Source organism: Nomascus leucogenys, chromosome 16 (assembly GCF_006542625.1).
Source record: "Nomascus leucogenys isolate Asia chromosome 16, Asia_NLE_v1, whole genome shotgun sequence".
NCBI lineage: Eukaryota > Metazoa > Chordata > Mammalia > Primates > Hylobatidae > Nomascus > Nomascus leucogenys.
The window spans coordinates 70504823-70529405 of NC_044396.1; the positions used below are offsets into that span (position 1 = coordinate 70504823).

Here is a 24583-nt window from a genome sequence, read left to right on the forward strand (position 1 = left end):
CAGTAATTTGTTATAGCAGCTGAGGCTGACTAATACAGCATATATCTAAGGGTATGTGTGAAATCAACATTTGAAAATGATTTCTAATCCATACAGCCTTGGAAATAATATTTCAGGTTTTACTTGGCATCTGGTGATCCAATTTTTCAGTTTAAGTCAGGAGTTCCTAATCACTTAAAGAGAAAGAGAAGGAGCTGTTTTCCATTTCCTTCAAGTTTGGGCCAGATCAGGGAGATGGGGTAGAAATCACGGGAGCCAGCTGATGCTTACACCAGGGACCCTGAATAGAGCTGCAGAGGAGGGTAAAAGAGCCACACCATTTGAAATCTTGGCCAACGCTAGAGGGTAGCAGAAGTCATAGGGCCTTATTCAGGCAATCAGAGACTTTAAATTTTAAGTTCAAGGGTACATGTACAGGTTTGTTATACAGGTAAACTTGTGTCAGGGGGCTTATTGTACAGATTATTTTATCACCCAGGTATTAAGCCTAGTACCCATTAGTTATCTTTCCCAATCCTCTACGCCCTCCCATCCTCCATACTCTCACAGGGCCCTGTATGTATTGTTCCCTTCTATGTGTCCATGTGTTCTCATGATTTAGCTTCCACTTATAAGTGAGAACATGCTGTATTTGGTTTTCTGTTCCTATGTTAATTCGCTAAGGATATTGGCCTCCAGCTCCATCCTTGTCCCTGCAAATGACATGATCTCATTCTTTTATATGGCTGCATAGTATTCCATGGGGATTTATACCACATTTTCTTTATCCCCAGTCTACCATTGATGGGAATTTAGATTAATTCCATATCCTTGCTATCGTGAATAGTGCTGCAATGAACATACGTGTATCTTTATAATAGAATGATTTATATTCCTCTGGGTATATTATACCCAGTTATGAGATTCCCGGGTCATATGGTTTGGCTGTGTCCCCACCCAAATCTCATCCTGAATTCCCACGTGTTGTGGGAGGGACTCAGTGGGAGGTAATTAAATTACACGGGCAAGTCTTTCCCATGCTGTTCTTGTGACAGTGAATAAGTCTCACGAGATCTGATGGTTTCAAAAAGAGGAGTTTCCCTGCACAAGCTCTCTTTGCCTGCTGCCATTCATGTAAGACATGACTTGTTCCTCCTTGCCTTCCGCCATTATTGTGAGGCTTCCATTTCCAGCCACGTGGAAGTGTAAGTCCTATTAAGCCTCTTTCTTTTATAAATTGCACAGTCTTGGGTATGTCTTAATCAGCAGCATAGAATAATACAATAAATTGTATTGTATAAATACAATAAATTGGTACTAGGAGTGGACTAATAAATTGGTACTAGGAGTGGGGTGCTACTGAATAGATACACAAAAATGTAGAAGTGGCTTTAGAACTGGGTAACAGGCAGAGGCTGGAACAGGTTGGAGGGCTCAGAAGTAGGCAGGAAAATGTGAGAAAGTTTGGAATTCCCTAAAGACTTGTTGAACAGCTTTAATAAAAATGCTGATAGTGATCAATAAGGCCATCAAAAAATGTGCAGCTTGACAATGTGATAGAAATGAAAATCCCATTTTCTGGGGAGAAATTCAAGCTGACTGCAGAAATCTGCAGAAATTTGCATAAATAATGAGGAAGGAAATTTTAATCCCCAAGGAAAATGTCTCCAGGGCATGTCAGAGAGCTTCACAGCAGCCCCTCCCATCACAGGCCTGGAGTAGGCTGTATAAAAAGTGGTTTTGTGGGCCGGGCCCAGGGTCCCCATGCTGTGTGCAGTTTAGGGACTTGGTGCCCAGCTGCTCTAGCCATAGCTGAAAGGAGCCAACACAGAGCTTGGGCTGTCGCTTCAGAGGGTGAAAGCCTCAAGCCTTGGCAGCTTCCATTTGGTTTTGAGCCTGCCACTACACACAGGAGTCAAGAATTGGGGTCTGAGAACCTAGATTCCAGAAGATGTATGGAAATGCCTGGATGTTCAGGCAGAAGTTTGCTGTAGGGGCAGGGTCCTCATGGAGAACCTCTGCTAGGACAGTGAGGAAGGGAAATGTGGGGTCAGAGCCCCAGCACAGAGTCCCTACTGGAGTACTGCCTAGCAGAACTGTGAGAAGAGGGCCACCATCCTCAAGACCCCAGAATGGTAGATCCACTGATAGCTTGCACCATGGGCCTGGGAAAGCCACAGGCACTCAATGCTGGTCCATGAAAGCAGCCGGGAGGGAGACTGTACCCTGCAAACCCACAGGGGTGGAGCTGCCCAAGACCATGAGAACCCACCTCTTGCATCAGCGTGACCTGGATGTGATACATGGAGTCAAAGGAAATCATTTGGAACTTTAAGACTTGACTGCCCTGCTGGATTTCGGACTTGCTTGGGGCCTGTAGCCTCTTTGTTTTGGCCAATTTCTCCCATTTGGAATGGTTGTATTTACCCAATGCCTGTCCCCCTGTAGGAAGTAACTAACCTGCTTTTGATTTTACAGACTCCATAGGTGGAAGAGACTTGCCTTGTCTCTAATGAGACTTCAGACTGTGGACTTTTGAGTTAATGCTAGAATGAGTTAAGACTTTGTGGAACTGTTGGGAAGGTATGATTGGTTTTGAAATGTGAGGACATGAGATTTAGGAGGGGCCAGGGGCAGGATGATATGGTTTGGTTGTGTCCTCATCCAGATCTCATCTTGAATTCCCATGTGTTGCAGGAGGGACACAGTGGGAGGTAACTGAATCATGGGGGCAAATCTTTCCCATGCTGTTCTCATGATAGAGAAAAAGTCTCATGAGACCTGATGGTATTTAAAAAAAAGGAGTCCCCCTGTACAAGCTCTCTCTCTTTGCCTGCTGCCAAACATGTAAGACATGCCTTGCTCCTCTTTGCCTTCCACCATGATTGGACTTACACTTCCATGTGGCTAGGGAAGTCTCCCAATTAAACCTCTTTCTTTTGTAAATTGTGTAGTCTCAGGTATGTCTTCATCAGCAGCATGAAAATGGACTAATACACCAGGTGATATGGTTTGGCTGCTGTGTCCCCACCCAAAATCTCATCTTGAATTGTAATCCCCATAATCCCCATGTGTTGTGGGAGGAAGCTCGTGGGAGGTGATTGAACCATGGGGGCTGTTTCCCCCATGCTCTTCTCGTGATAGTGAGTCAGTTCTCACAAGATCTGATGGTTTTATAAGCAGCTGGCATTTCCCCTTCTGGCATTCATTCTCTCTCCTGCTGCCCTGTGAAGAGGTACATTCGCTGTGATTGCAGCCAAGCAGAACTGTCAGTTAATTAAACCTCTTTTCTTTTCTGTTTTTTTTTTTTTGAGATTGAGTTTCACTATTGTTGCCCAGTCTAGAGTGCAATGGTGCGTTCCTGGCTCACTGCAACCTCTGCCTCCTGGGTTCAAGCGATTCTCCTGCCTCAGCTTCCTGAGTGCTAGGACTAGAGGCACCTGCCACCATGTCAGGCTAATTTTTTGTATTTTTAGTAGAGACGGGGTTTCACCATGTTGGCCATGCTGGTCTCGAACTCCTGACCTCAAGTGATCTACCCATCTCGGCCTCCCAAAGTGCTGGGATTACAGGCATAAGCCACTGCACCCAGCCTAAACTTCTTTTCTTTATAAACTACCCAGTCTTAGGTATTTTGTTACAGCAATGTGAGAACAGACTAACACACTGGGTCAAATGGTATTTGTTTTTTGGTCTTTGAGGAATCACCATACTGTCTTTCACAATGAATCTAAGTGAAGTTTAGAATGACTACCACAGACTGTAATCAGGAATTTTCTTGGTCTCAGTGACAACCTAGAGTGAACTTTTGAAGGGTGAAGGGTAACGGAATGGCTTTGGAAGTATCCCTTGTCCATCGTGTGGATAATATGCCACTCGTACCGATCCAGAAAAACATTCCCTTGATATCATCAACCATTCAACCATTATAGAACTCTGCTCACTTGTGGAGGAGCTAAAGATAATGAAATAACTATGAGGCAAGAGATGTAAACCCAGAGGCAAGGGACTTCTGTATTATATGAACTGACTTATTCATTCATCAAAAACTTAATCTTTTTATTGTGTGCTGGACACAGTAGCAGGCATTGATATTGCAGCAGTGAACAAGACAGACTAGATCATTGCTCTCAAATGGTTTAAATTCTGTGGAGAGACAGAAAACAAACAAGACGATTTCAGACCAGAAAAAGTTACATGCAGAACACATCAAACCAAGTGATATCAGAGAATGTGACTGGGGCTTCATTTAGTTAGGGTGCTCAGGAAAGACCTCTTGGATAAGCACATTTGAGCTAGGACCTAAATGACAAGGAACTAGCTGAACAATGATCAACGGGAGAACATTATAGGCAGAAGGGATGGCAAGTACCAATAATCTCCAAAGAGAATCACTTTAGTAATTTAGTAGTTTGGGTGGATAAACTCAAATGAATTTGTTGGGCTCTGATACACTCGCCTGAACACCGCCCTTTTACATTGCCAAATGCCATATCCTGTACTCTTCGTCCACTAGACAAATACTATTAACTAAGTGGCTCCAAGCGCTTGTTATTTCCTATAGATTTGTCAGCACAAAAGAGTGAAAAGCACTGTTCATGTGTTAGACGAACTGTATTTTAGGTAGACTGTGTCACTGCTAGCCTCAAGATCTTTGTGAAGTCATTCAGTCTCATCTGAGTCTCATCTCCCTAACCTGTAAAATAAATTAGATGGTCAAATGCTCTCTAGGTCTTCTTCTTTGTTGATTATACAATGAACCTATGGCTTAAATATATCATATTAATTGTCATACTTTTCAGAGCTTAACATGTTAGTAATAAAAGCTTACCTCTTCGGATATAAGTTTACTGTAGTTTCGTTTGAGCCCTGTCCAAGAACTCAATATACATGTCCTGGGGTCCTGGAACTCACATAGCATGAAGTCATATTTGCTTGTCTCTTGTTCTGACCCTTATGAGAATTCTTAAGAAGTACATCCTCATTATGTTTCACATGCATTGTGTCCTTTCCTATCATGGGTGACATTATATTGGGTTGGCATCTTCGTTTGGAGACATTTTTGTTCCTTGAGCCAACAAATACAGATAGCCAAGAATTAGATCATTCTATCCCTAAATTGCAACAGACCTTCTCAAAGGCAGCTAAGCAATGTAATTTGATCAAGGTTAAGTACAGTCAACCCTTCATCTTTTAACCTAAGTTCTTTTTGCTCTGTTTTAATCCCAAATTAATGGTTCCTGCTTACTGTTACAAATGTCCACAAGTTGCCCTGCAGTCAACTCTCATTTATCTGCCTGTGGCTTATCCAAAGCACCCAGCTTTCTCCTCCTCATGCCTCCAGCACCAAGTTCCAGGCCAGCTCCTTTAACTCTGTGCCAAAGAAATACAAACTAAATCTAATATTAGCCTAATGAGAAAAGGCTATCTGCTGCCAAAGATTCACATAATGCATCCCAAAGCCAACTGCAAGCAATTATTCACTGTTTTAGATGTTGGCATTGCTTCTCCCTTATATAATACAGCAATCAAGATTTGCTGTTTTCTCCCTGAGGAGTAATGAATACATGCAGCATTTTAACCTCTTCTTTTGCCTAGTTGGCCAGATTCTCAGTGTAACAGACTAAATTTTCTTTTCAAATAAATAGATCATTTGTATATTTCATGTTAGGAGCATAAAAAATCTTGAATTTAGAGCCATTAGACATAGAGAGTTACATCTTCCTCCAGATTATTAGCCAGAAACTAAGTTTTAGTGAGTCATTTTACATCCTTGGGTTTCTCAGCTGTAAAACTGCGATACATTTTTATAAAGGAAAGGTACAGGGGAGGCATGCAAATATAAGGAACACTCAAAGCTCTGACTCCAGGAATTAGCACTGTGGCAGGAAAAAAAAAAAAAAGATTATCAACCTTATGAAACTCTTATTTGACAGGCATAAAAACACAGCAAGGTGAAGTTTTCTCATAAACACCTAGAAAATCAAGTCTAGAAGTCAAGAATTCCCAACGTCATGTTTAGGCCACTTGTAAGGACACATTCTAGAATTCCAAGATAGGAAACAGACACTGATGGGCTTATCTTATTCCACAGCCAGAATTGCCATAGAAACTCAAATTCCAACCATCAGAGCATTTGGGAACATCGATTTCAAAAGAAACCCCTGAGTATTTTGACATTTTTTTTAAATGACTGAAGCCCTTGTCCACTCAGGTCCAAGGATGAGGATCAGACAGAATATCAACACAATTCCATTTTTCATCTTGTTCCTATACCCAGAGAACTTCAATGGTTTCCCACAGATTAGAGCAGCACTGTCTAATAGGACTTTCTGCCATAATGATCATGTTCTATGTCCACACTGTCCAAACCAGCAGCTCCTGGAAACATGCGATAATAAACACTTGAAATGTGGCTGGCATGACCAAAGAAATAAATTTTTGCATTTTATTCGATTTAAATAAATCTGAATATCCACATGTGCTAGTGGCTATTGTATTTAACAATGGAGTTGGAAAGTAAATCCATGCTACTCACTCCAGCATTCAAATTCCATCACACGGTTTGGCCCCAGCCTATTGTTCCAGACTCGCTTTCTGCCACACAAACTCTTACTTGAAGACACTGATGTTGAACACACCTGGGCATTTCTGCTGCCATACCTTGGCTCAAAGTTCTTGGACTTCATGGCTAAAAGCACCCTCCATTCTTAGGGCTACATATTGGAATTTATCCATACTTCGCAGCACAGGTCAAGTTCTTCCTGTGCTAGAGTACCCTCCCTCGCAGTCTTGTTCTGACTGCTCTGTGAGTAAAGGGTTAAGGAATCTCAGGGCTAGCCCGTCTGAGAAGGACTTCAGTCCCCCATAGGGCTGGTTTTTTGGAAACTGCTATGTGGAACCACTCCTGGTCTTTAGGAGCTGTGGCTTCGTCTTGAGTCTACATGACTAGAAGGTTATAAATGAATGGTGAAAAAAAGAGGCTGTGCCTTCTCTGCATCAAAGAGATTCATCCTCACCTGGACTCTCAACTGTGGCAGCTGCGTGGGTGATGGGTCAAAAGCAGCTGTGTACTTGGATAACTTCTGGACCTCCCAATGCGATGAAAATGCTCTGCCAACTGTATTTCTTGCTTGTACCCTCCTATAAAGCTACATAAACATAGTTTTTTACTCTTAAACTGGTAACTATAGCTATGGCATGGCATGGCATACATATTCTCTCTGAGTTTCCAAGTACTCACAAGAATTTAGGACTTATGTTGGTAAGTTTTTTTTGTGGATCCACATTTCAATTGGATTCATTTTTTTATTTCCATCTAGACTGTATGTTTCCCAATAAGACTTACAGGTGATCTGGGTACTCTACTGGTTTCTCTTTGGTCTATAAGAGCTGGAGGCAACTTGTGGCCAGACAACCTTTTTCTGGAATAAGGGTTCTGAGTCCTTTGAGGAATTGGGGCTAAGGGTTCCAAAATGTCACTTTCTAAGATAGAGTATTATTCTGCCCAAAATGAATACAGATACACACACATATTTTAAAATTATGAAAGCAATACAAATTTCAGTGTCAACAGGGTAGATTAAGCACATGCTACAATCCTCCCCCAATCCACATATACACAAAGACTCTAGCATTGCCTGTTAAAGATAAGCTCACTAAGCTCCTCTGGAATAGGTGGTGTGCTGAGGGATTGGTTTCAAAGACCAACATGGCAGGACTCAAAGTGGCAGGGCCCAAAGGCACACTAAGGAGCTGGAACCAGGTCCCCAGTGAGAAGTCTGCATATGGAGGAACTTGATTTGCATAATCAGTCAGACGCAAACAGAGAGAATGTCAAATCGAAACACTAGTGTAATACCTGGTCAGAGCTCTCACATCCCAGAGTTCAGGGGAAGGCAGATACAAAAGCACCTCACCAGAAGGCTCTACAATTCAAGGCACGCATGGCCAAAAAGACCCCACAATAACTCACTTCTCTGGCAAATAAACCACCAGCAAGAATTAGAAGCCATGTGAGGAAATTCAGCACCCTAAAAGCATAATACTAACCCAACAAACAGAAAAAGTCATGGTTGAGCTACTAAAGTTAATGGGACAATCTGAAAAGGGCTTTAAAATAAATACACTTAAAACAATACATATCTTATTTAAAATTCAAGCAAAGCAGTACAGAAAGTAAAAGTTTTCTCCATAATTTTAACTTCAGATAGAATCTGCTGCTCAAATTGTGGAAAACCCTCCCAGACTCAGTGATGCCTTTATACAGAGACAGACATTTTTACATAAATGGAAACAGACTATATCTATTATGTCATAACCTGTCCTTCTCGTTCCCTTTCTACTTTAAAATATTATCACATACATTTTCCCACATAAATACCTATAGGTCTTCTGCATCCTCACAAAAGGAAAAATTAGATCCCATTGCATTAATACACAGTTTCTTTAGCCAGTGTCCTGTGAATGAACATTTGGGCTATTTTCAATGTGTTCTCCTGTAGCCATCGTTGCACATATGGATGATTATTTCCTTAGGTAAGTTCCTACAGAGGGAATTATTGGCCCCCTGATTGCACACATTTAAAATTTTGATAACTATTATCAAGCTTGTTATCCAGAAAAGCTGTACCAATTTACATTACTGAATGGCTTTAGAGGTATGCATTTCTAGCCACAGGTTTTTTAAGGTAGGTTTAAAGTAGGCCAATTTACCAGAGATTCAATTATATACCCAAGAAAAAAGAAGCCTGCTCACAACTCTACTAGCCCTCTAAATGCAACGGAAGGGAAAATGTATATGTGTTTGTACCTGCACAAAACAAGTTCATGTTGTCTAAGGTACAAAAGCTTCAGGGTCAGTCATGCTGCTGGCATCCACGGTAATCACGCTATAGTAATTTTAACTCTGTTCCCCCAGCAGCCACTGTTGTTCCCTCATGCTCCATTTAAACAACTGGACAAATTCTTTGTCTAAGCTTTACTAAAGCCTCTAGTCTGTTCACCCCTAAATATGATGGCAGTGTGAAAAACCCAGAATCTCCTTTCAACCTCATTTTTTGGGGATGGGTGTTCACTGTAGATGATTTGCATAAACTCAAATGAATCTGGTTTCCAATATTAGTTTGCTCCAGAAGAAAGGCACATTATACACATCCACACTCTCATTGAAGTATGTTTTCAGCAAAGCAACTATAAAATGCTTCAGAGGCAAAGACACAAAATTTCAGGATTCACAACAATATCACATAGTCAAGATAATTCAGAAATAAAATCATATCAGATTTGAATCAAATTTTGTATATTACCAATCTCTTTACGAATACAAGAGATACACACTAGAAATGTTTAAAGTTAAATTTAAGTCAGACAAATATCAATAGTTAACCTTTCTTTTCTCTCTACTCTAATTTTTAATATTTTAGGCATCCTTTAGAAAATATCTCACTCATAGAAAGTCTGTTTATCTTCCTAAAGAGGACCCTTACGGCGATTTTTCCTGGCTCTTTCAAGATGCTCATGTAGCAACATGGATTGATCAGGTTTAGCTTTCTTAACAGGGTTCACTCATTTCCAATGCTGCTCACAAACCAAACTTCAATGATCATCAGCCAATAAATATCCTACGAGTTGCCATTTCTCTTAGCTAAAATGTCTAGCATAAAATGCCTGCAATATATTTCTTGGTAATCATTCCCCATTCCCTACCACACACACATACTTAATGTCAACAATTTTTAATTATCCACACTAAAGAAGAGAAGCAATAACAGTAATTATTCCAAACTGTAAATAAAGCAAAAAATTCACATCTGATTTTGGAAGACATTATTTGGAGGAGAAGGGAGGTGGTTATTGTACAATAGTAAGGTGACATTTTTCCTTAAGATTTTTCTTGGGTGCTTACAACATTTGCTTTCCAAGGCATGCATACATTCATTTGCTCAACCAACATTTGAAAGGAAATTGTCTTACAGGGAATACACAAAGGAAGAAACAAAACTGTATGAAGATTAATTTCCTCAATGTCCAAGAGGAAAACTAATATGAGTATCTTCAACAACACTATGCCCCCAACATGGACATCTGCACTGATTTCAGACAAATACCCAGATAGTGCCAGTTCCATTGTAGGGAGCCTTTAGAAGAGGCTGTCCTTACTAAAAAATTACCTACCCCACAGAACCCAAGTTTCTGTACTTCTTCACCAATGCCTATTTTGTCAGTTCTCTGGTACCTATGCTTAGGTTAAAGACTGAAAAGAACTAAGCATCCTACAGCAGAATAAAATAATTTTCTTTCATTACTTAGGGTTCTATTTACTATTGCCTACCTCACCAGATTGTTACACGGACACAATAAGTCAATAGATCAAGAGTCCTTCAAACAGTACCTGGGATATACACGCATATTTAACAAAATATCAGCTATTACTAATTAACAATACCTGTAAGCACAAGCCTCTCATACTCATGCAGTACTGGGGCTTTTATAAAATGCTTCCATAAGCATACAATCGTTTGATCTGCTCAACCTGATGAGAGAAGTCATTTTATGCAGATGACGAATCTGCAACTCAGAAAGTCACATGACTTGCCCAACACCATAGAGTGGTAAGTCTGAGCCTGGCAGGTGAATCTTTTAGCTTTAAGTCCAGGGCATTCTTCGCAATAACCTCAGAACCTCACGCTATGAAACTAGCCACAAATGTGTTTCAATTTCATTCCAAAGGGAACACAGTTAATATTTTCATTTATAATTATTTATCAGCAAGATACAGTGCTCATTTGACCACAGATACAACGGCAATTAGTGAAAGCACTATCAGCTCTTCTCTGTGGCCGGACTACAACATATCAAGGCTGCAGCTTTCAAATCTCCATAATTAACTGGAATATTACACACCTTAGCCGTCTCAGCTTCTGCCTGCAGTCGCTTGGGAGTTCCTTTCTGGTCAGGCACCTTCTGGAAATTTTTGTTTTTAATGGATTGAGATTCCACACCTTCACCTTCAATTTGCAGTTTGATACCTTCAGCATGGGCAGGGTGATCAATACCCCGTGGATTCAAACCACAGTGGAGAGCTAGGAAAAAGCAACAAATAGAACTCAGAAAACAAACCACACAAAGAAGGTGTCCATGACACAAAAATATTTCATCAAGCCTAAGTAGGAAAAAAACGAGGCATCTGTGAGTCGAGAGGTGGTGTGATTACTACGATAAATAATATGGTGAGGAGGGAGCATGGTATAGTGGGAAATCTTGAGCTTGGAAATCAGCAAGATTTAGGTGCAAATCCAGAAGCCCTCAATTCCAAGTTGTTTGACTTTCAGCAAGTTACGAATCCCCATGTTACAGATGAGAATACCAAATCGGGCAACGTTGTTACTGCTTCCCACACATGCAATCATGCAATTATTTCAACCCTGCAGTTTAGTTTATATCTCTACCTCCATCTGAAAAGTGCTCACCCTCTCTTCTTCTGGACCTTATTATTTAGGCATCCACTCAAGTCCACTCTCTTGCATTCATTCAAGCAATATTTCTTAAGCACTTACTATGTGCCATCCCTGGGTTAGATCCTGGAAACATGGATTTACATATGACAGATGTTACCTTCAAAGAACTCACAATATATTAAAGGAGGCAAACAAAAGGACTGGTGATTTTCAAACAGAACTGTCACTTCTACATGGCAAAGAAGAAAAAGCTAGAGTGGGGGGCTCAAGTGCATCAAGCCCAGTGGCTTCCAGTTTTTTGCATCTTACTCTCTCCATGCCCTGTAACATAGATATTCCACAAATAAAATCTAAAGCTGACTTTCTGGGGATATTTATTCATCTAACAAATGCTTACTGAGCCCCCCTATGTACCCTGTATTATCAATTAAATAGCAATGAATGTTGTAAGATCCATGCATTCCACTACATGAACCACCATGTATGTCTGTGTGCAGATGGCAGGTATGTGTGTTTTGACTTCTCTGGTAGTAAATTATTTCATTTCCCTGTTACCCCAACTCTTCAAATTCAGGTAAACTCCTATCCTCATCCCCTTTCCTTTATTCACAGAGAAGATACTTAATACCCCTATCTTCCCCAGGTCTCCACTTCATCAATAATCTTTTACCCAACATCTTTAGGCTTTCCCCTTTCTCAGCATTCTTCCCCTCCAGCCGGCTTCTGTGACTCAAAAAGTCCAACCCTCTATTCAGCACTCCATTTAGTCCAGTTTCCTCTTTGCCTCATCTTTACCAGGATTCGGATGAGTACTTTAGACCTGAGGGATTAGGCAGGCTTCCCAACAGAAGTGAGGTGTTTTCTTCCCACTATCCACTCCCTCCTTAGTAGATATCATCTATTCCCATGTTCCCAATCAACATTCTGGAGACTCCTAAATATTAACTGCAGCCTAGACAGACCTTTCTTACGAATGCCAGACAAGTAAAACTGCAGCAGAAACAATTTGCCTGTTCCAGTCTTCGCAAGTTACACAGAAACTGATGAGACATCCTTAACATCACTCTAAGATTCATCACTTCCCTTCCATCTATCAGCAAATCCAGTAGCTCTACACCTAACATACTGCTCATATATTGAATATTTCTTTAAAAAAAAAAAACTGATTGCACAAAGGTCCAAATGCACGTGATCTTATTTCTACCACTTTATGTGAACATTATTTATGAATTTCTCTTCTCCTAGTCTCTAAGCTTCCTATTTAATGGTATGCTCTGAGCACTTAACATGTATTAGTTCATATCTCCCTTTTGGGCTTTGTTCTGAATCTCAAATGATCTTCATGAAAAACTCTGTGAGACATAACTACGTTCATTTCACAGATAAGGAAAATGAGGCTCAAAGGGGTTAGGTTCACAAAAGGGCATACTATACTGGTGTGTACAGAAAAGCCTCAAAAATTATGGATCATTTAGTACACACGATTTCATATTACACATGGAAAAATCCAAACTGGATTAAATGGTACAGAAAATTATTAGCTGTCAGAACAAGAAGTCCAGTGATGGCACAAGTTCAGAATTAGCTGATTTGCATCTCGGTAATTTCATCAAGCACTGTGATTTTTTTTTTCTCTCTCCATTCTATTATCCATAGCATCAACTTTATCCTGAACCTGGGTCACTTTGTAGCATCTAGACTACAAGATTTTAGTTTTCATCTTGAAGCAGAAAGGGCTTGGTTGACTACGGCTTTTTCTCCTAAACCTCATTCAAATTTTATTCTCTTTTCTCATTTGGTCAGGAGTGAATTACATGCCTATTACTGAACTAACACCCTGGCAGTGGAAATAGGATTACCCTTAAACCAAATGACCAGCTCAGGTCAATTCCCCAAACCACGCTACTCAACAGGGCTGCAAGCATAATGGATGCTGGGGAACCAACCACAATGCCCACTTTAGGCAGTACTGGAAAGAGAACTCAGTAGCCAAAGCCTCTGAGAGCTTGAAGCTAATTACTGTTAATATCAATCAGCTTCTCCATCTCCAAAGACTAGCCTACTTACAATGAATATTCAATTAAATACACCAAAGTTGTGGTTATTTTTAAAAAGTGTGCTTGTGTAGGGAGATGGGGGATTGGTATGGGATGGATTCAGACATTAATGAAGAAAAGAAAAATGTGTAGCTTTGATCTTTCTGTCTAGCTTTATCCTCTGCTGCTTCATACCTTAAATTCATGACCTAGGAATACCACTGAACTGCTGGTAGACCTCCTGTTTTCTTCCCCTATCACCTCCCCACCAAATTTGACTCTTATACTTCCTTCACCTCTGATCACAGTGGTCCCACAACCTAGAGATGCTGGTCCTACTCCAACCTAATCCTACCTCCCCCTCTTTGGGAGGCTAACTCCTATTCACCTCATGTCAGCTCAGACCTCTTCTTCAGAAAGCCTTTTAGGAGTCTCTGGCTACCATAGCAAGAAACCATTCCCTATGCTCCCTCATGCACAGTCCCCTGGTGCTTCATTTTCCTCACAGTACTAAGAATGTCCATGTAATTGATCTGTCTGCCTTGTCCAGCACAACTGTAAGCTCCTGGAGGGCAGGTAACATCTGTTTTTCATCTCCATCACTTCCATTCCTGAGTCCAGGACCTGGCACATAAGAGACATTAAGGAAACACTTGTTCAGCTGCAGAATGAACCAGCAATTCCCTTCCTTTACACAATCATGCCTTAAATCAGAAGGAAGCCTTTCTCTGCTAGTAAATACTTGGCATTCAAAATGTAAGGTATCTATAAACAGGAGGCAGAATACAGTTTTTTGACTTTCCATGCACGTAGGCTTATTTTTCACTCAAATATTTTAATCCTCCATAGCTGTTCCTTCCTCCACTGCAAACTCCCCAGTAGTTGATTTAGGTTTTTGTACTTAGAATTATCTATTTAAAACCATTTTTGACAGACTTTGCTTTGTTTTCCCTGAAATTTCATGTCCCTAATATTTACAAATCAAATAACTCTCCAATGGCCTCTTACAATGCATGACCTCCATCTCTTTGCTTGTGTCAAAAGTGTCCCCATTTGATTTCTCTTTTCTGTGTTCATCACTGCCCTTTCTTGTTTTCACTAAAGTTATTTACTTAATTTAATGGGCTTGGCAGCTCACTGGTCAGCTTCCAGACCCTCTTCTCGTTTCTCTAATCTTCACCACCACTCCTGTGCCTGATGGTTTCCTAGTTATTGAACTGACACTGCAGGCAGCTTGTGGTCTTTATGGGAAGTGCTGCTGCTGTCACTTTTACTTAATCTGAATGTCATTAATATTGAATTCTTCAAAATGAAGAGTTAAAAACCAAAATGAATTTCACAACCATTGCTCTTAAAAAAATTTAAGAGAGAAATGTTTCACTGCAAATGCACACATTTTAGCATTGTTTTGAAATGCCCTTTTGAAAGCACCATGTTTTTTTCATGTGTAAAAACCTACTTCCCCAGAAAATTGAAAACCAGGTGCATTGCTGGTGGGAATGTCAAGTGATACACCCCCTGTGGAAAACTGTATGGTGGTTCCTCAAAAAAATTAAACACAGAATTGTCATTTGATCCAACAATTCAACTTCTAGGTATACACACACACACACACACACACACACACACACACACACACAAAAACTGAAAGCAGGAACTCAGATATTTGTATGCTCATGTACATAGCAGCATTATTCATAACAGTCAAACAGGCATAAACCAAATGCCTGTGGATGCATGAATGGATAAACACAATGTGATACATATAATGAAATATTTTGCAGCTTATAAAAGGAATGGCATTCTTATCCATGCTACAACATGCAAGAACCTTGAAGACATTATGCTAAGTGAAATATACCACACAAAAATGGACAACTATTGGACGATTCACTTATATGAGTTAGTCAAATCTATAGAGAAAGAAAATAGAACAATGGCTACACAGGGGCTGTGGGAGAGAAAATGGGAAGTTATTGGTGAGTTATGGGTATAGTGTTTCACTCTGAGATGATGAAAACTCTCTGGAGATGGATGGTGATGATGGTTATACAATAATGTGAATGTACCTAATGCCACTGAACCATATAATTAAAGATGATTAAAATGATGAATTTAATGTATATTTTGTCACAATAAAAAAAAATAATAAAACAATTAAAAACCCCACTCCCTCTCATTTCAACCTCCCAATACCTCCATAAATGGAAAGAGAGGTTCCAAAGATATTTTTATTCAAAGGTTTGAGAGTTTATTTATGAATAATATCATCGTGATTTTCAGCTAGAATGTTATTTTTTAATAAAATGGTAAAAATTATAGCTCAAAAGTATGAGATTACTTCAGAATTTTCCTGGAAAGGAAATGTTCTCCAAAACAGGTCTTATCCTAATCAGCAGAAGCAAGGCTTGGATTGCTGATTGCTAGAAATGAGCCTGGGCTCTCCAAAGCTTAGCGGCTGAGGGATGCCATTCTCATGTGATTTAGGTGACAGTAACAGGCTATCTGGAATGAAGTGCCAGGCCTTGTTTTCTCTCCTCACAGTGATGCAAGAAGAGTTGAGGGATGCCTTGGCATCTGCTGTCATTCCCAAGAACAAGTGCATCTTACTCTCCAGGAAGCCACCCAACTTCCAGTTCTTCCAATCTCCACCCACACCAGACACTCTCTGTCATGAAACAAGGGATGGAGAATTATTAAATTTTAATGTTCCTCAATTCTGAGTTTTGCCTTGAATAGAGACACTGTGAAAACACTCCCAATTTTCCCCTCAGAATGAACTGGCTCCCCAACCAAGGAACCCCAACGTAGAAACTGCTAGCAGTGCCCTGAAATGTGTTGTGCTTCTCTGCCTTGACAGAACTGACCTTTTAACATCATATGTTCATCCTTTCCCTTATTTGCACAGATAACTGCTTCAGGAAATATTAATTTTCTCTTTTTTCTACTGTAAAGCTTTAACTAGTCTTTCACCCAGTATATCCTCTTAAGCAATATTGACAATTCTCCTCTTTTTCTTTCTTTCTTTGAGATAGTGTCTTGCTCTGCTGCCCAGGCTGGAGTGCAGTGGTGTGATCATGGCTCACTGCAGTCTCAGCCTCCCAGGCTCAAGTGTTCCTTCCACCTCAGCCACCGAAGTAGCTGGGACTACAGGTGTACACCACCACACCCAGCTAATTTTTGTATTATTTGTAGAGGCAGCGTTCTGCCATGTTTCCCAGGCTGGTCTTGAACTCCTGGGCTCAAGCGATCTGCCCACACTGACCTCCCAAAGTCCTGGGTATACAAGTATCTGCTACTATGCCCAGCCCACCTATTTTTCTTACATGATTTGTATGTGTATGTATGTACCATGCATTGCAAATATTTATTGACACATCTGCTAAGTCTATGACTGGGAGCCACTGGAAAAAGTGACTACTTCTTATTGAGCTTTACAAATGTAGTGTCTAGCCACATAACTACCTTACAGTAGATACTCAATCATTGTTTATAGACTGAACATATATATGATGGAAAGATACTGATTCAAGCCTACTCACTGCCATTTGGTACTGATGCGTAACATATATTTTTCAAAAAAGCAAATAAAATTGCTTCCAATCTAATTGTGTAATTCACCAACAATGTTAAATCACAAAACCATAAAGCTATCCTGAAACTACCGATTTATCTGACTGCCATCTGCAAAGCAGAGCCTATCTTAATCATCTTTGCACCTGCAAAGCCTAGACAGTTGTACATACTCAAGCCTCAATAAATGTTGCTAAATGAATCAGTGACCTTAAAAACAAATATACTCCATGTTTGTCTGTGATTGGTGTACAAGAATGCTTGTGATTCAAACAGAGAGCCAAATCATGAGTGAACTCCCATTCACAATTGCTTCAAAGAGAATAAAATACCTAGGAATCCAACTTACAAAGGATGTGAAGGACCTCTTCAAGGAGAACTACAAACCACTGCTCAATGAAATAAAAGAGGATACAAACAAATGGAAGAACATTCCATGCTCATGGGTTGGAAGAATCAATATCGTGAAAATGGCCATACTGCCCAAGGTAATTTATAGATTCAATGCCATCCCCATCAAGCTACCAATGACTTTCTTCACAGAATTGGAAAAAACTACTTTCAAGTTCATATGGAACCAAAAAAGAGCCCTCATCGCCAAGTCAATCCTAAGCCAAAAGAACAAAGCTGGAGGCATCACACTACCTGACTTCAAACTATACTACAAGGCTACAGTAACCAAAACAGCATGGTACTGGTACCACAACAGAGACATAGATCAATGGAACAGAACAGAGCCCTCAGAAATGATGCTGCATATCTACAACTATCTGATCTTTGACAAACCTGACAAAAACAAGAAATGGGGAAAGGATTCCCTATTTAATAAATGGTGCTGGGAAAACTGGCTAGCCATATGTAGAAAGCTGAAACTGGATCCCTTCCTTACACCTTATACAAAAATTAATTCAAGATGGACTAAAGACTTACATGTTAGACCTAAAACCATTAAAATCCTACAAGAAAACCTAGGCAATACCATTCAGGACATAGGCACGGGCAAGGACTTCATGTCTAAAACGCCAAAAGCAATGGCAACAAAAGCCAAAATTGACAAATGGGATCTCATTAAACTAAAGAGCTTCTGCACAGCAAAAGAAACTACCATCAGAGTGAACAGGCAACCTACAGAATGGGAGAAAATTTTTGCAACCTACTCATCTGACAAAGGGCTAATATCCAGAATCTACAATGAACTCAAACAAATTTACAAGAAAAAAACAAACAACCCCATCAAAAAGTGGGCAAAGGGCATGAACAGACACTTCTCAAAAGAAGACATTTATGCAGCCAAAAAACACATGAAGAAATGCTCATCATCACTGGCCATCAGAGAAATGCAAATCAAAACCACAGTGAGATACCATCTCACACCAGTTAGAATGGCCATCATTACAAAATCAGGAAACAACAGGTGCTGGAGAGGATGTGGAGAAATAGGAACACTTTTACACTGTTGGTGGGACTGTAAACTATTTCAACCATTGTGGAAGTCAGTGTGGCGATTCCTCAGGGATCTAGAACTAGAAATACCATTTGACCCAGCCATCCCATTACTGGGTATATACCCAAAGGACTATAAATCATGCTGCTATAAAGACACATGCACACGTATGTTTATTGCGGCACTATTCACAATAGCAAAGACTTGGAACCAACCCAAATGTCCAACAACGATAGACTGGATTAAGAAAATGTGGCACATATACACCATGGAATACTATGCAGCCAGAAAAAATGATGAGTTCATGTCCTTTGTAGGGACATGGATGAAACTGGAAACCATCATTCTCAGTAAAGTATCGCAAGGACAAAAAACTAAACACCACATGTTCTCACTCATAGGTGGGAATTGAACAATGAGAACTCATGGACACAGGAAGGGGAACATCACACTCTGGGGACTGTTGTGGGGTGGAGGGAGGGGGGAGGGACAGCATTAGGAGATATACCTAATGCTAAATGACGAGTTAATGGGTGCAGGAAATCAACATGGCACATGGATACATATGTAACAAACCTGCACATTGTGCACATGTACCCTAAAACCTAAAGTATAATAAAAAAAGGGAGATATAGAACATATAGAGAAATATAAATACATATATATATGCCTATTAAAAAGAATAAAGGACACTAGGACATATAAACATGGAAACATATCATTGGTACATCACTGAGTGAAAAACTGGGGAGTGTGTTTACCTACAGGTGTATAAGGCAACAACTTTATTGTAATAAAGTACCTATCTTTGCCAAAAAAAAAAAAAAAAACAACAACAAAAAAACCAAATATACTCCAATCCCCACCATTAGTTATTAGAATTGAGATAAGTTATTTAAAATTTCATGTTTATGTCTTGCTTCTAGCTGAAGTTCCTGAAGGATATGGTCCTTCTTTAACACTTCCCTCATATAGTATACACATAACACTCTCCAATATGTTTAATTCATTATATTAATTATTATAGGTGCTTCATTTATTGTATTCTGAATTCGAATTCAGCAGAGACCACCCTCCAGAAGTAATGTGAACATCACAAAAAGTCTGTAACTCTTTGTAGTAGACATTTCTGATGGGCTACACATTCTCAGCACTCTCATTTTTGCCACCTACTGAAGTATGGCTACAAAGCCAAATAGCAAATTTCACAGCTTCCCTTGCAGCTACAAGTGAGGTTGATGACAGACTCCTCCCTAGGGCACATAAGCAGAAATTTGATGGGAAACAAACAGTTCTGGAACTGACAAAAGAGGAAAGATCTTAACATCACTCTTCCCCTTTCTCTCTGCCTTAAATGCATATGTGATATCTAGAACTGCTACAGAACGCGCTGTGACCACAGGGCTACAAACATGAGAAAAAGTCAAGAAAATAATAGTCGCATTGGCTCTAACATCATTTGGCTACTCAAACTTTGTTCTTCATTGTTCCACTCTGGACTTTACAGTCTGTGAGAAAAGTAATTCCCTGCTTATTGAGCCATGGTTAGTCAAGTCTTCTACAACTTGCAGATGAACCACTGCAAAATGACACGTTTCCATTTTAACCAATAACATAGAATGGTTTAGCTCTTCTTTTTAAAAGAGAAAACAGAAATCCTAGCAAAATGTTCTGGTCTGGGTTTCACAATTCCTATTACGACTTAGAAAGCTGAATAAGTATAGTATGAATAATAGCTTAGCAAGGAAGATATACATTAGGAATACATGTTGTTATCAGCAAACACTGACATCAGAGGTAATCAATCTAGATGACACTGTGAAGACCTGAGGATGAAACTTTCTTGCTTAGCTGGGGTCCTAAGGTACCCAGAAAAGTGCCCAGATCACTCATGAAAACTTTTGCATCGATGAATGGGGATGGGAACGTGTTCCTGTGTATCTGGTCATTAATGTGTCAACATAGAAATACAACAACTGTACCAGAAAGTATGTCTCAGGAACATAGGCTTGGTTTAGCTAATAGAAAGGGAGCACAATATCTCCTTGGGCAAAAGAATCTGCCCAGCAGATATCTTCTAGGACACGGGTCAACAAACTATGGCCCATTGACCAAATCCATCCCGCTGCTTGTTTTCATGTGGTTTGTGACCCCAAAATAGTTTTTACATTTTAAAGTGATTGGAAAAAACATTTTATGACACATGGGGATTATATGAAACTCAAAGTTAATGTCCATAAAGTTTTACTGGAAAATAATAAATGAGGCATGCTCATTTATCTATATAGTGTTCATGTGTGCTTTTGTGCTACAATGGCAGCAGTGAGTAACTGTGACACAGACCATGTGGCCTGCAAAGACTGAAATATTTACTGGCTGGCTCTTTGCAGAAAAAGTTTGCTGGTCCTTGTTCTAGGGTAGAGTATAACCATAACCTGAAGGGCACTGGGACCTGATAACCCCAGCCTCCTTTACTCTAGCAACATCAAGGAAGAACTTATGGGTCTTTGCAGGACTAGCCTCTGACTTATTCTCTACTTCCCCACTCCTAGGTAATTTAAATGAGCTAAATTATGCTGAATTTTATCACTTGGGTCAGGCAACAAGGAGACAGAATATGATTTCCAAATTTCTCCTTGGTCAGCTAAATGTGATATTACATATACTTGCTGAAGCTTAAAATTCCTCTAGAGGTCCTTTTCCCACTATCGAAAACAGGGGTAAAATATAAGTGTCCAGGAGGGTAATTCAGCAGCATTAAAAGCTGAACATGTCCACCCCTAGCAAGTCTAAGTGGCCAATAATAGATGGCTCCCCTATTCCATGAAAAAAGAGACTGGAAAGAAGGAAGTTATTACATCAATGAGAAAGACAGGGGAAGAAACTAAATTGAAACTGAAAGACTGAACCCACAAAACTCACGCTATTATCCTCACAAGTCTGCCCACAGTAGCCTGACAATGATGATGTGGCTGACCAAGCTGGACCCACATGACTGTTCAGCACAGCCAGACGTGCAGACCACATGCATCAGTGTAAGGACATGGTCTTCTCTGGGTCCCACGATGCTCACTCACTCTGGTTTATTTGTCTGCAGAAGCAATTTCATCTTTGTAAAAACAGTTCGCTATAATGGAATCTAGTTTTCCAAAGACTGAAGCTTAATCACCACATCAAATATTCACTTGTCCTACACTTGATATCTACACAACCTAAAACAATGGAAATTAAAATAATGCTTAACTTAGGTATCGCAGCATCAGTAAAGTGGGGACAGACTTTAGAAGATGTCCAAGGCATGAATATTAACTCTTCTCATTCATGAGGCGAATACAAGGGCAGATGCATGCAGAGGTTCTATGATGCTTTAGACAAGGGATTCAGGTATCACTTTGAGAGACTGATAAGTGGTCTACACTGGTGACTTTAAAAATATTTTTAACTATGATACTACAGAAACAGATTTCACATTGTGAACCCATGACCAATCATCTTTACGTACATGAATTGAACCACGTTTTTATGAAACATTACTACATATCACCTACTCTTAATTTTTTTAAATAAAGTTGTTTCTCTTGCATCCTTCAGGGAAGAAAAAATAGACATACTTTTCTCAATTCATCCCACTTAGTAAAGTTAAAAATGATGGACATTATATATGAGACAAACATAGGACAACTGAATGGTAATGAGAAGGCAGACCATCTAAAGACCTCGAAGGACCTTGAATAACCTGGTGGTGAGTTCTTTCAGCTTCCTTTTGCCTCATATATCCCAGACTTAGAACTGAAGAAGCCTGCAACCTGGGAACACCTATGGGCACAGACAATAAATAATAAACAAGAGCTTACTCTCTTTAGCCAAAGGACCAGGAAAGAGACAGCCTAGCAAGGTAGGAAACATGTAGACAATAACTGCTTTACTCAAAAATTACAGAAAAGAAATGTGACCCACCCACCATATCAGTAAAGGCTGGTTGTAAAGCCTAGACTCACACCCTCACCAGGCTGCACTTAGGTACCCCAATACTCCCAGGAGAGTGCCATAGAAGGCCAAGTAGGGAGTCCTGGTTTTCATCTCTGTCAATTGGTAAAGTGGGTACCTCCTCATCTCCAAAATGTCAGTTGAGATGATATGGCAAGGCTGGACTTTCACCTCTACCAGTTTATAAGAGGTGAGCCTTCCTTCCTGGGATTGTGTCAGAGGAAGTCTGGTAGACAGTAAGGACTTTCACTATTACCCAGCCATAAGGAAGAAGTCCTACCTTTCAGGTATCAACTGAGATTGAGTGGGGAACCTGGATTTATAACTCTACCTGGCAGTAAGTAAATGGTATCTCCTTTTTTCCCTGGCCAGACTGGCATTTTAAAAAGCTACCTGAAACAAAAGGTTTAAATAAAATCTGGAGTCTCATAACACAACATGTAAATATCCAGGTTTCAATAGAAAATCACTTATAACCAGAAAGATACCAAACTGAAAGACAAAAGACAATCCATAGACACCAACATCCAGATGACAGAGACATGAGAACTATCTGAGAAAAATTTTAAAGCAGCTATTCTAAAAGTGCTTCACTAAGCAATTACACTTGACGCAAATGGAAAAAATAAGCTTTTCCAAGAATTAAAGTCTCTGCAAAGAAATAAAAGATATGAAGAATAACCAAATGGAAATGTTAGAACTGAAATATATAATAAACAAAATAAAAAGCTCAGGCGGATAGGCTCAAGAGCAGAATGGAGGAAAAAAAGGATAATTGGAAAGGGTAGAGGGCACTTGGAGAACATAAATGTTCTCCACCTTGCTTTTGGTTACATGATACAAGTATCAAAACTCATTGAACTTAACACTTAAAATATGTACTTTTATTGAATATAAAATAATCTCAAAAATATAACAAAACAGAATTAAATACAAGCACTAGATGCATTTTATTTTTCAAAAGAGTTTATAAATGACTTTTGACTTACATGTTTTCATTCCTAACTCTATCTTTGGCCAACACACATTAATTGAAATCCAAGCTCTACCATTTTCTTACAATATATTTTCAAGCATGGGCAAGTTATATCATTTCTTTTCTGTAAAATGGCAATAATAATATTACCTATTTTTTACACTCACATTATTATTATGTTGATAAAGAGAAATAACACATATAAAATTCTTGACACCTACCATGTGTTCAATGAACGTAAATTCTCCACTTTTACCCATTGCCCTCCTCCATCACAGTAGACAAATACTATGTGCTAACAATTTTAATAACAGTTAAATAAACAAAATAGTATCATGCACTTTTAAAGGATAAATACAGTATAGACATAAAAAGTGCAACCTACCTGGAAAAAACAAACTAAAGTATAATTCAGTAGGAAGACAAGAAGGAAAAAAGAACAGCTTTTCAAATACATAAAAAAAACCTGGGAGCAAATTGGGAAATGAGGTTAAAAATAAGAAATAAAAGCAAATATCTCCACCTTATAACATAGTTTCCACTGACAAGCTGCCTGCATTCTCTGTGAAACCAAGCTAATGAAAAAAAAGGTGACCCTAATCATTTAGGAAGTCTTTACATATGACAATTGGGTATTTTGGGAGGGAAGAAGGAAAAAGTATAGAATTAACATATTCAAAGGACTTTTCATCCTCTAACATGAAGGTGGTGATACCTACAAAAAAAAGGGGAAGACTAAGAGATGCTAAGCAACATGTTTAAGGCCACAATAAAAATGGCAAATAGAAGGCTGGGTGCAGTGGCTCATGCCTATAATCACAGCACTTTGGGAGGCCAAGGTGGGTGGATCACCCGAGGTCGGGAGTTCGAGACCAGCCTGACCAACATGAAGAAACCCCGTCTCTACTAAAAATACAAAATTAGCCGGGTGTGGTGGTGCATGCCTGTAATCCCAGCTACTTGGGAGGCTGAGGCAGGAGAATCACTTGAACCTGGGAGGCAGAGGTTGTGGTGAGCCAAGATGGCAAAAAAAAAAAAAAAAAAAAAAAAAAAAAAAGAAAGGCAAATAGAGAAAAAAAAATGGCAAAGGGGAAATGAAATGAAATTCAGACTGTTTGATACCACACAG

At 39.6% G+C, this 24583-nt stretch overlaps 1 protein-coding gene across 5 annotated transcripts in view; it reads right to left on the minus strand.

Moving 5' to 3' along the window:
* Positions 1–24583, minus strand: part of SAMD12 (sterile alpha motif domain containing 12) — a 446664-nt gene that overhangs the window by 392009 nt on the left and 30072 nt on the right. For all 5 annotated transcript variants that reach the window (XR_004026197.1, XM_030795133.1, XM_030795134.1 and 2 more), the window contains exon 2: positions 10885–11063. Coding sequence is in view for 4 of the 5 variants with exons in the window: in XM_030795133.1 (XP_030650993.1) it covers positions 10885–11063 (179 nt within the window). In the remaining variant the exon portion in view is untranslated. The remainder of the gene's footprint in view (positions 1–10884; positions 11064–24583) is intronic.